General features: G+C 43.8%; 1 protein-coding gene across 1 annotated transcript in view; it reads right to left on the reverse strand.

Moving 5' to 3' along the window:
• The window catches only part of LOC146632887 (semaphorin-3D), a 101,687-nt gene that overhangs the window by 55,105 nt on the left and 33,047 nt on the right, over nt 1-13,535 (reverse strand). The window contains exon 2 of the mRNA XM_085353610.1: nt 3,205-3,441. Coding sequence (XP_085209736.1) covers nt 3,205-3,394 — 190 coding nt within the window. The 5' untranslated portion in view covers nt 3,395-3,441. The remainder of the gene's footprint in view (nt 1-3,204; nt 3,442-13,535) is intronic.

Here is a 13,535-nt window from a genome sequence, read left to right on the forward strand (position 1 = left end):
CTGAGAGTTGAAAAACTGTCTAAAGTCTTTCATCTTTAATAAAACAATCAGCGTTCTGCTCTACCAGGTGTAACAATTGAGTTTAACATCCAGGCATCCATGAAAACGGAATTTATGACATTTAACGGAGTTAGAAGTTAGCAGGGAGTTAGCTCGCTAGCTTCTATCTAAATACAATATAGCATGTCCTGACTGCAGGGTTTTGGAAATAAATTAAAACGTACAGCTCTGTTATCACTTCCAACATAAATGAAGACAAAGCTAAACAGCAGTGACGTTTGTAGGGTTACTGAAGTTGGGCTAGCTGGTATATGATGATGTGCTACGTGACCGCTAGCGACACAGCTATGTTAGCATAATATAAACAAGCTAACTCTTTTTTCCACTCGATAAAAGTTAACGTGAGTGTTCTCGGTGGTCAGGAACAAATGTAATCGCATGGCAGGATACTGTAAAAGGACCAAACTTCAGCCAGGAGAACAACTGAGATAAGATAAGATAAGATAAGATAAGATAAGATAAAATTTTATTAATCCCTCGGGTGGGTTCCTCTGGGAAATTCAGTAATCCATCCACAATACGAGGTTAGTCATTCATATACTGCTGCATGGGCTGGGCTGTAGTTACATCCTAAGGTTTTAAAAACTGAGCTTAAATAAATGATTAGCGGTAATAAAAGCCGAGGGAGGCCAACAGTGATCACTGACTGTTTTAGGAGCTTTTTGAGATTAAATAGAAGAAAATACAAAACATTAAACATGTTAACAACACAAAAGCCATATTAAACGCAGACTACTTTAGGCCCGGAAGTAGGATTCGTCACGTCATCACTTAACGACCGGATAGCAGACTGGATTTGAAATAGCACAGTGAGGAAAGTGGACATGGACTTTTTTTTAGGAAGTGAAGCTGCAGTCCAGGCCTGGCAAAGCATGCCGAGACACCACGAGTCATCTGATGACGGCCCCAACCAGACTTAAAAACAACCGCACTTTGTTTTAGGATCTGTACTTTGTTTACATTTTTTGGGTCTTTCTTGGTTGTGAAAACTGACCGTAATCTCAAAGGAATCACAAACTCGTGCTAACAAAAGCTCACGTTGGTCAGACAGCCAAACAACTCAAAACAAACCACAAACTGCACATTCATCACCTTTTGGAGCTCCGTTCACCGTCACAGCGACGCTCAGCGTTAAAATGGAAAATGTATCCCTGCAGCCCACCTGCTACAGCACACACCGAGCTGTAACCTCACTACCTGAGGGGCCCACGGAGAAACAATCGGAATAACGTAAAATACAATAAAAGAACATGAAATAAAACAAAGTATCTGTAAACAATCTGAATAGAAAACAACACAGAAAATATCAGACGTGACGCTAAAGTGAGTCAGAGAGCATCATCAGTGCAGGGCTGGCATAGCAAAATGTTCTGTGGTGAGGGGCAGCCAATCAGGAAAAGGTGGGAGGAGCTAAAGCTGCTCATTTCAGGTAATGAAACAAAGTGTATGATACAGAAGGATTATTCTGAGCTGTCAATCACGCCCAACAGGTTGTTGTTTCATCTGACATCCAAAAACTGGAAGCGTCCATTTGGTGTCACATATGATGAAAACAAAGAAAAAGATCATCACAGATCCGCAAAATATTCAAAACCAATGGAGTATTTGTTTGGTGTTTCATAATTCTGCCGAGGAAAAGTAAAAGCTCGCTATCTGGGAAACGAAATCTTTAAACCAGCCTATAATCCAACAATAATCCAGGGCCCGGTTTAAAGACAGGCTAACGGGAGAGGAGATAAAACGACCTGTGTCCGATGGAGGATTATCACAGTTTAATGTCTACAACAGTGAAGCTGAGGATTAACCTCCAGCTTTAAGAAAAAAAGTCAAAATCTGCATCTTCTAAACGCTGCAGTACGAAGTCTGAATGTGGGTGATGACAGCGACCTGCAGGTGCTGACTCCAATCAGGAGTGTTTTACGGCCACCGTTAGCTCATAACAGAGTCTCCCACTTTAATTCTGCTCACTGCACTCATAAAATATTTTACTGAAGACAAAAAGCATTTGTTATCGACATTAATCAGGGCGTCGCAGATCAGTGTCCTTTAAAACTCTGGGAAAGTAAAGGAAAATGTGACTTTGCTGTACGTGGGGGACATTTTTACAGCGACACAAGTCCCCGGATCACTTTGTGTATTATAGACATTACTTCACTGACAGAGTTATAAAGTTCTCTCCAGACTGCAATAAGCCCCCAGAGATTATGACTTTACTGCTGAAAAGCGTTAGCCGGATACAGACAGACCGTTCTACCATCACACATCACAAAAGCCAGGAAATAATCCAACATCCACTTTCACCAGCACCTTAATCAAGTCTCGACTGTACAAGTGGGGACGTTAACTGATAGGCAGCGACCCAACAACGATACGAAACAGTCACAGTTTTCTCATGTGAAAATAGTAAAAGACAAAAAGGAAGATGACAGATGGAAAAGTTCCTCCTCTGAGGTTAAACTCAATTATGAAGATATTGTTTCTTAGCTCTGCTACTGGCCACCAAAGAAAGCCTGAAACAATCTAGTCGATGGCCAACTGTGATCCTAAAAAGCCTTCTGACTCTCAGTCTTCATGTGTTTACTGAAAAGCTCTGTGGAAAGCTACAACCAGTGACAGTCGTGATTAATGGTGCTGCTTAAATCGTCCGCAAAACTGGCAAATTAGGCCTAAAGTGTTTGTATGAGTTAGAGACCAAAGGAGTCACATAAACTGTGGACATGAAAATGTAAATGTCTGTCATTGGTGTGTTTGTGGTGCAGATGTGAGGTTCTAACATCCAAACATCACAGCTAGCACTTGATTTTCTTTGGTTTCACTCATTCTGTTTATTAAACAGCTGGAAAGTCAGGTTTTACCCACGAAACACCCACAGCTTTCAGACTGGTCTAATCCTCACTGACTGGTCTGTCGCTCTATTTCTTTTTACTGGTACCCAAAGGATGGATTACCAACTGGGCAAAGTGGGAAACTGCTGAGGGGCCCGAGACCCTAAGAGCCAATCTTTTTACCTATTTGTGACACTTTTAAAATAATTACGTCTACTTGTTCAGTGAAAAGTCCTCAAACACTCAAACACTGGAGGTTTCAAAAGTGCAGCACTTGTTCTCAGCACTTGTTCTCAGCACGTTTCGACGTGATTCTTACCTGAGTGGGAGAGCTGCAGCCGCGGTCCTGTTTGGCTCCAGGTTTTGGCTTCGGGGGCGGCGCTCGATGCTGCAGGCTGCCACAGCAGAGGGACGAGAAACACCATCATGAAAATCGCGTGCACAGACGCCGCTTCTCGGGTCCTGACTGCACCTGCTGCCTGCAGGGCTGCAGCAAAAATCAGCATCATCGTGAAGAAGGACCGTCTGACCGGTTACATCACACTCAGGACGGCAGCTGATAGGAGGACAAATGAGAAACAGGACAGAGATGACACGTCATGTTAGATATGCTTTTGAAGCTCAAGAAGCTTAAAATGCTCATAATCCAAGAGCACCTCAGACGAATCCAGTCTGGCTCCACCTTCACAGAAACATTTACATGTAACCTGCTGTGTTCGGCTTTGTCGTGAGATCACGCTGCACGCACAGCATCGGTGTTTAACCTACAGGCTGGTGGTATCAGGAGCAGAACGAGGACCACCGTCACCGTGCAGGACTGTGGAGTTTGTCTGCAAACTGGAGAGGCTGCTAATCATTATGAAGTACTCGGTAATTAAAACGTATGCAGAGGAGAGCACGTTATGTGCAGCACTAGAAGCCAGTCTATTTAAACACCAGATGAAAGCAGCTTCACTGTTGAGTTATTCCAGTCGAGCTCAGTTTAATTATTCGATTCACGGTAGTTTGGAGCTTCTGCAGGATGACTGAGGACGACGGGGGGGGGGGCGATGCGCAGCTCAGACTTTGCACCAGCTGGTGTGTGACCTCTTTAGAGGACTTCTGAGCTACTTGCAGCTAATGATGTGGGCTAAACAAACACCAGAGTTTTCTCTGTGATGATGTCATCTGACTATTCAGGGCTCTGCAGCACACGATGTGGTCGCTGCATTAATGTCCTTTAATAAGCGTACCCACAGCGTTGGCAGTGTTTTGCACAGAGAGCACCAACACTCAGCAGCCTGGTGGGCAGTAATGCATGCAGTTATCCTGCAGCAGGACTTATCTGTGCATTAATGAGTCTTTCTTTGAGCAGTTTGCATGTTCTCCCTGTGCTTGCTCAGGTTTTCTCTGGGTGGCTTGAAAGACGATGGAAGATAGCGCTGTGGGAACGTGGTTTGTAAAGCGCTCTGAGTGGTCAGAATGAACAGAAAAACACTGTTTAAACAGTTCATTCCCATTTAAAATCAAAATACATCACATTACTCACAGCGGGCTGTACTAAATCAGTCATGCCTCATTTTATAGCAAATCATCCAAAACCTCTGAATATTTCACCTGATGATGCAAACTCGCTCTAAAGCCACTGAAGTGTCACAAAGCGGTTCATGAAAAGAAGAGTTGTGTCAGTTTATGAGAAGAAGCTGTGCAATCAGATCTCATTAAATTAAGTCAACAGTGAAGGATAAAGATAAACGATTACTGGAATATGTTTACATTCATATCGGAGGAGCCCAGAATCCATCCAGAGGGGCTTACTGGCATCTTAATCTAAGAAAACACTGGATGTTCTCTTGGCAAACAGCACTAGCTGCATATCTCATTTAGAAAACATTCCTAAACGTGAACAGCGCTCATACACTCCAAAAACAGAGACAGACAGAGAGAGAGCCAAAGGCAGACCATAAATAACGTGTCAGGTTCTTCTTGGCCTGCTGAGTGAAGACGGATGCTGAAAGACAACGTAAACACTTCCAGCGTGTTTGCAGACAGACTCAAAAGCTCGGCCGACGTCGTGACTGTTACGAGTCGGAGCGTGAGGTCGTCGTTCGCGTCACGTGTGTCGAACAAGAAGCAAAGAAACAGTTTGTTTACCTACTTCAGTTTGGTTATTTGGGACTCAGTCACCTGAAATAAAGACATCAAAGCGGCTCCATCTGATATTCACAGATAATTAAATTCAAATTAAATACATTTTTGCAGAAACAGCCAAACTGTCCAGATCGAAAATCGAATCGCGTTTCCAAAACAAACAACCCAGTCTTCTTTTTTTATTTCCCATATTCCCAAACTTCCTCTGCACTTTGGATTCATATTTAGCAAATCACAAACACCTGGATAGCTCTCCAGCACGCAGGAAGTACAGCGAGGCGGCGGCTCGGTTAATGTGGGAACGTAGCTCACGAGGGAACCGGGTCCATTTATCACTTTGTGCCGTTCATAAATTATGGTGACGGCCGGTTTCAAGACTTTAGTTTGAGGGATGAACAGAGACGTACCTGCTGAGAGAGGGAAGGCAGGTACCTGCAGCTTGTTAGTAACTCTGCTCAATCTGATTGTCCTCCGCAAAATATAAGATGCAGCGATGGACAGACGACGGGACAGAGGAGTGAAATCAATCCATAATATATAAATTGTGTCTTCCGTAGTTTTACATATGTTGGTTTCGTTATTTTGAGTCTTTCTAGTCACTGTGAGCCTGTTTGTGGTCGTTCTCTCCGCCTGTAGTCTGAGTGTGTCTGGAGATGTTTTCAGGCATCCTGTGGTCCTTTAAAGGCCCTTCATTGTTGTTTTGCATTCCTCTGTGGTTTTTTCCTTTGTTTCTTTGTGGTCATCTTCGTTTTCTCTCTCTGTGGCCTTTTTTCACGTCTCATTTCAGTTACATTTCCTTTTTTGTACAGTTCCTTTGTGTCTGCTTGGACCTGCAACAATAAAACTCGATGTTAACAGCTGTCCAGTCCAATAGAATCTCCTGATTTCATCGAGCTTATTGAAGCATGTCTAGTAACAAATTAACAAGAACAACAGCAGTCCTAACTTAATTTCATTCCTTCCACTTTATCCAGAGCCTAACCTAAACTATTCCAGCCCGTAAAGCACAGGACCCGCCCATGTTATCAAACCATAATTTGTCATAATCTATCAGAGCGGATGGCTGGATAACATCAGCTGGTTTTAAAGAGCTCAACAGGTTGGACAGACGCCTGCTGACAGAAGAAAGACAGCTGAAGGTTTTTCCCTCGGCCGTGTTTTAATTCGGCCTCAGCACGACTTGGCAGCAGCGCTCTGAGCACGTGAGAACTAAAACGTTCAAGAGCTCACTGGTATCATCAGAGGAGGAGCTTTTCCATACTGGATGCACTCTGGGATGCACTAACAAGCTTTTCTAACCTGAGGAATTTCTGCTTGGCTTCTCAGTTCTGCCACACTGAAAAATAAAAGGCTTCCCTTACAGATGCAATCGAGGGAAACTGATGCCTTAATTAGACGATGTTTTGAAGGTTTAATGCAACTACACGCATCAAAGCAGCTGAGAATGACTCTCGACTTAATGACAGCCTTTAATATCCTGCAACTCTAATCCACCTAATGGTAGACTTGCAAATAAAACCTTTTCAAATGAAAAGCATTCCTGTGTAATTCCTGGTGATGACGGATTATTGGCTGTAATGGCTCCTTTTATTGTTTGAAACTTTGACAGTAATGACAGTCAAACACCGGAGAACAAACACAGCTCATTTAAAAGTTTCTTTAGATGAAGGAAATCTCCTCTCAGAGCCGAATCCTCACACAGTGAGGCAGAAAACAGTGCAAACATCCTACTGATGAGAGCTCACTTAAAAATGTGCCTGTGTGGGAAATTTCAAGTAAACAACAGTAAAGCTGTCACCCCAGGGTTAAAAATCCAGGGAACAGACAGAGAGAGCGGTTTTCTGCATCGGTTATTATACATGTAAAATATAAGCACACACAGATGCGATGGAGTGAAACTCGGGGAAGCGGCCTCTTCAGATCTGTCAACGTGGAGACAGACGAGGACAAAGCGTCTCTTCCTCTCTGCTCGTCTGACATGCAAACATGTGACTGAGCGCCTCGAGAAACTGTACTGCAGCGGAGACAAAGAAACGTGAAGCATCAAGTGCAGAGATCTCACGTGAAGACGCTCGTCCGTCCGTGTGTTTGTACCCAAGGAGACCTGGGTGTTGTCGAGACTCTAAATAAATCCCTGAAGGAAACTCAGCATTTGTTTCTACTGTCTGTCTGTCGGTGTGATTCAGTCCCGCAGACTGAACACACGCACAAACAAACACACTACGCAGTCTCTTTCACAGCCAAACAATGTGGCAAAGCCAGCGAGATAAGAGGGCCAAGTTTTGAAGGCGGCTCTAAAAATAAAACAGATGTTTATGGCATTTTTCTGAGGGGTGGGGGTCAGATTCAGTTCAACTGCAGGTCAAAGACAACTGTTAGTTTGAGTTAAACCTTTAGCACTGTGGCTGTACTAGCATCACCTGACCACCCAGAGCATTTAGAGTAGTATGCAACTAATAAATCAGTACAGTTGTATGAATGGAAAAACCCACTAAAAGAAACAGGGATCAAGTCAAAGACTATATATAAAATATGGACATAGCCAGCATGGCTGGGCTACACTTATTTTAACTTTATCAGCTATTATAAATTAGCTTGGTTAGCAAAGTGAATTCATAACCTATGAACACAGAAGTTTGTTTCTCTGCTTTAAAATTGGACATTAACACAGGAGTCTATGAGTCACTATTGGAACCTTAAGTAAACATTAGAGGACCTGCAGCGTTTGGCACACCAGCGTGGGCTCTTTTCCATCCCCGGAGGTTGTTCTCTTGGACCGATTACACAAAAACACACGGTCTAAGAACTGTGTCCCAGTATCACGCATCGGAGCCATAAAGCAGCCATAGAGTAGAAGTGGGCGATATTGTTGTGGAGAACCGTTCCCATGGTTTTCAGCTGGATCCATCTTTATTTTCTGTTCCTGCTGCATGGTGGGGGTTGCTGCCAAACAATGAGTAAACACAACAAGCTGTGTCACATCCCGGTTTGCAGCCTCATCAGGAATCACTGCAGGTTTTAATGCACAAGCACCCTGCGATGCTTTCTTGTGTTGAGCTGATGGAGGTCAGGACGATGCAGAGAAGAAAAGCTGAGTGATATCAAAGAGTCAGACTGTGTATCAGTAACCTTGTAACCCACATCCTCAAACCCGGAGCTCCTGAAATAGGCTGTTTTTGCTCACAGATATCCACTCTTTGTGCACAGCTTCCTATGTTAGTTGAAGGAGAGGTTTGTTTGAATGATGAGAGGATAAAAATGTCTAAAACGGGCTTCCCGTTGGTTCCCAACACATCGCGCTTCAAAGGAAAAGAAACATTTTTGTGTTCTTGTTGATTCGGTTCATTCGTCTGCAGGCCTTCCTGCAGCCCAGGCAGAGAAATCCTGCAGGCACCACTGCAATGATTTCACTGCCACCTCACAGAAAACCCTTCCAAGACTCTGGATTTTCAAAGAAGTTAAGTATTTGGTTCTTTTTTCAAGTGAATTAGGCAACGCCGCAGGAGGAGACGGGAGGCTCGGCCGCTCCTGGTGCGATGGCACCGTCCACACTTTGGACCTGCTTATAAAATCAGAGCCTCTGAATGCTTCACATGCTTTCTGTGACCTTCATCTCCCCGCAGAGTAGAAGCAAGCGTGTCTCGCTCCTGGTCGGGGGATTAAGTCGTTTTATTATGTTTACAGGAGGTGAGGTGAAAACGTGGCTGGCCACTTGAGGGAAGCTGAAAAATCTCATTTTAACTGCTGGGATGATTTATCAGCAGAGAGGTGGAGGACTCCCGCTGTTCTTCTTCTACTCTTTCTGGTTTCGTTTAATTCATACCTTCACGTTTGAGTTTTTCTGCATCATCCTCCTCTTCACTGCTCTACTTTTCCCTCCTTTAACCCTCTTTATTGAAACTCCCTCTCTCTGCTGTTAGCACCTGATCGCTTTTCTCTTACTCCCTCCGTCCTCCTCCGAGTCTTCTCCCTTACTTTAATATTTCTTGTTGTAAGTCAACCAGCGAAGGTGACAGCTTTACAACATCTCTCTGCCAACCCTCTAATCCTCATCATGATTTAATAACTCCTCTTCTTCCATCTGAACCTCCCCGCTAATCCCTCCACTCATACTTCAACACTGAGAAGTGCAATATCTTTGTTTCTTAAATCCACGTCTGTCTCCCTTTCATGTAACGCTGACTTATTTCCAACAAATCCCTAATCTAATAATCTTTATCCTTCACCCATGTTTTATGCAGCTCCACAACCTGACCACACTCTTCTTCTTCTTCTGCAGTAGAAGAAGAAGAAGAAGAAGTCTTTGGTTCAAAAACAGGCTCAGGAAAGCAAAATGTACTTAAAGAATGAAAAGTGTTTCCTGTGTACTAAACTTCCCACTATACAAAGATAAAGCAAAATATGACAGAAGGAGCCTTTGTCACCTCGTTCTAATCACCTCATTTGCAACTTTAAACTCCCAAAATAAAAAATATAAGATCATATTTAAACAAGAAGGGTGGAGCGCTCAATTAGCCCTTAGTCACATAAGCCTAGAGAGAAGATGGCAACGCCCGTGATGTCACTGGTTACCAACCAGTGACTGGTGGTATCCAGACGATCTCTGATTGGTGTCTGTGTCCGTGTGACTCGCTTGGATAAACTGATGCAAATAAGCTCAGTTAGTGAGCTGCACCCATCGAATGAATAGTTGCATCTCAGAGAAATTGATGCCTGCTAATTAGTGTTACTGTGAATAACAGGAGTGCAGCTTGTTGACATTTCAACCTTTGCTTCATTTCTCGCCCCTGAAGTCGGACACCTAAACACATTTATCGCCGTCTTCACTTCTGGGTTTTGGTCAAAATAATTTGCTGATTAAATCAAAAATGAAAACGTTGTCACAGATACACTACAGAGTTTCAGCTGCGTTTTATGAGCTCGTGTGTTTCGGTGGGTGTTGGGGAGTTCACATCAGTCCTCAGTGAGCAGGTGCACAGCCCCGGGGCCCCCGATCCAGCAGGCACCCACTGGTACCTGACAGTACAGCTGAAACACACGCCCAACGTCTATTTATCTCTCTTAGCGAGCAGAACATAACAACATTCTTGGTTTACTGACGGCGGGTTTGAGGTCACACAGACGGGCAGGGTGCTGACAGTACGAATGAGCAGCTTATGCAAGAGTCGAATACACGAGCACGTGTGGAATGTGTGAAAACCCTTTAAACGACAACACCTTCAAGATCGAGTTCATCACAAGCATGACAGAAACCCTCCATCCATCCGTCCATCCATCCGTCCATCCGTCCGTCCATCCGTCCGTCCATCCGTCCTCTTAATTCTATTCCTATAGAATCTATAGATCTGTGTGTCTAATTGTAATTAGCAATAAAAATAAGAGGCACAGTAAAGAAGCCCTGTTATTACAGCTGTGATAGGCCGGCTTCTACAAATGGGAAGTTGTTTACATTATTTCTATATTTGAAGAGATGAGAAAAATACAAAAGTCTCTTTAAACACAAAAGTATATTTGCAACAATATTAAATATCTCCATGTGCTTTCATTGCATATTTGTAATAAGCAATATTCAAAGGAAGTAAAGTACTGTAACTGGGCACTTTACGATAACGTGTTCTACGATTATCAGGGATGGAAATAATAAGAGCAAAAGCATCAGGAGGCAGTAAATCTCAGAGTATTGCTCGGTATTTCAAAAGGAAGGGAAACTTTTCTTCTTCTATTCTTTTGGGTTTTTTACAGCACATAACTCTTTGGACTTACTTTATTGAAGCTTTCGCGTTGCCAGACATGACTGGCATGTTGTGCCGAGGTAAAAGCATTTACAAAGCAAAAGCAGATGCTGAACAAGGCGTGTTATTGTGAAAGATTCTCTAATGTATGTTTAATATTTATGGTGCCGTATTTTCCTTCTCCATTTGTAAGGTCTGCTGTGTTCCTCTAACTTTGCTGTTCCTCTTTTTACAGCTCCGAGGACTTTGATTCATGCTCCTCTGGATCATTTTGAGATCTCAGCGAAGTGGTGACCGTATCTACATTCACATGAAACAGATACGGACAAAGTTTAAATTTGAGGAGATAATTTGCAGTTGAAAAAGGTGACAAATCCCAACACATGTTACAATACTCTGCATGTCGCAAAAATGTTAAAAATCACAACAACGTCGTATCGTGGGTGAAGTGTTAGTGGCGTGATTCCCAGCTTCTCAGCGCTGTGGCTCGTTCTTCTGGTTTCTGAGACTCTCCGGGAGATGAACGATATCGAGATGGGCACAACAGCAACCAGGCCAACAGATCAGCTGATAGGAAAACACCAGACAGGAAGAGCCAGGGCTGAACAGCAGCAAACAGAACCTTCACAATAAAAGCGAGGTGGGTGCATCATTCTGCATGGATTAAAAAAACAGATATCCTTTGGTGGATGTTAAAATATCTGTGCAGTACATAAATGGCTCATTGCTTCAGTTGTCTGCACCACACTGAGCAGATTAACCACCATCAAAAAGTCACGGAGAACACGCTGTCTTTATCCCAACTCCTGCTTTATATCTGATGTTTGTTCTCCCGCCACGTGGCTGTAAACCAGCTGAAGAAGCAGCTGTTCAGGATTTATTAAAAAGTGCAGATGTGACAAAAAGAGGGGGGTGAGCGTGCGTCAGTCATCGCACATTTAGCCACATCCTTTCATCCTTTAAAACACTCGGGGTTCACAGAGATCCCCCATCACGGCCTGTTAAGTCGTGATAAATCGGACAGACTCGTTTTTTTCTGCGAAGAGAAAATTATTGCTGCATTCTTGATTCAGAGTCAAAGCCGTTAAAGCTTATTTGGATGGAATTTATAGCAGCAGTAATAGAAATATAACCAGCAGTGAAAGCCAGGACCTGCCCTGGATACGAGTGTGCTGCAGGTACGTATTCACAGGTTCGTCACATTCTCATCATCTTACAAATTTCTCTTAGGCTCAGTGCGTCTGCTGTGAGAGGCATTCAGAATGGCCACACTGAGCCGTTTCAGATGCCCACGGGAGACACTCTGAGATTTGATTTTAGAGTTTTGTTTACAGGAGTCGGTCCTCCGGCCCGTTTCACGGCTCTGAGACACGATTTCAGAGCTGGACTGGCGGACGTCAGACTCTCAGCAGGAAAGAAAACAAAATTCTTGAATCGAGGTCAAGAACATGAGTGATGGTGAAAGTTTTCGCTGGAAGGCTCTGAACAAAAGGAGACTCGCTCTGACTTGTTTAGCTGCACCTGGAAGATGCTTGACGTTCCCCTGAATCTTTATCATCCACGCTGCCACTCTGCTCTGCACGCACCACAGCCTGGGAGGGGGGGGGTTTCTCCAGAGCTATGTTTTGTTGAATGTGAACCAAGAACATGTGAACTCTGTGTGATGCATAGAGAACAGATTGCAAAATCCCTAAGGCACAACTTTGGTTTGCTACATCGTGCTGGAAAAGCTAAATGTGACTTTAGCCATCATTAATACCAATTAGAGAAATTAGAGATTTTCTTTTAAATAAGACGAGTCATTTATAACCAGCACTGAGCTCAGAACAACAAGGCAGGAGAAGGACTTACTTTTGTTATGAGGGGAGAAGTCTGGTGATTAGAGCGAGGTCCAAGAGGAAACCAGATATTTGATTTAGGTAATTATTAGGAACAGTTTGATTCATAGCAGGGAGTCCAGACATGTTTTCAGTCGGCATTAAGGACTCCAAGGAGACCGTCTGCTTTTTAGTTCAGGATTGTTTTCCTGTGAGAAGCAGACGTAGTTACTACAAACTAATTAATGTGGAACTGGAGCAATGAGTGCTTATAACTGTGCGTGTCGTGTGAAAAACTCCACCCGAGCTGTCCACAGATGTTCCACGGATGTTCATGACAGTACAGTTAGGAGAAGAGAAACAAGTATGGCTTGCTGGAAGCCAGAGGAACGCCTCTCTGAAAGAGGATGTTAGCACGCCTTAGCTTTGCAAAGCTGCATCTGATCAAACCACAAGAGCTCTGGTACAATGTCCAGACCAGACCGGAGTCTGGAACCAGCACTAACGCCTCAGACCTGTCAGCACGGTGGTGGAGCGACGATAGCGTGGGCACCTGACAGCCGCTCAGTCGCCCGTGAACTCCTCTGTCCCACGGCTCAAGCTTGGGGTGACAGCCACGCCTCAGTGATGTCATAACCTGATGTGTCACTGCACTGTAGCCATTGGAGACCTTGTGCGTAACTGATGTGGCCTAGTTTCAACGAGGAACTGTGGCACCCCAGATTCTTTCCTTTGCATGCATTTCCTGTCTAAATGTGTGTTTATGTGTTGCATTCATGGTTTCTGGAGTGTATTTTCCACCATGCTTTTGTCTTTTGGGGTCACGCTACATTTATATTTTGAATAATGTCTGATTGCCTGGAATTACATTGAGGGATCGCCATCGCTTTAATTTCCTTTCAGCACGCCACAGTCCGGTGTGCCACAAAGACACCGTGGAGTCCTTTTATTCCACAGTTCATTAACCACCT

Source organism: Diplotaxodon limnothrissa, linkage group LG5 (genome assembly GCF_057381915.1).
Source record: "Diplotaxodon limnothrissa isolate DT_005_m linkage group LG5, D_limnothrissa_male_GT1.1, whole genome shotgun sequence".
Classification (NCBI taxonomy): Eukaryota; Metazoa; Chordata; class Actinopteri; order Cichliformes; family Cichlidae; genus Diplotaxodon; species Diplotaxodon limnothrissa.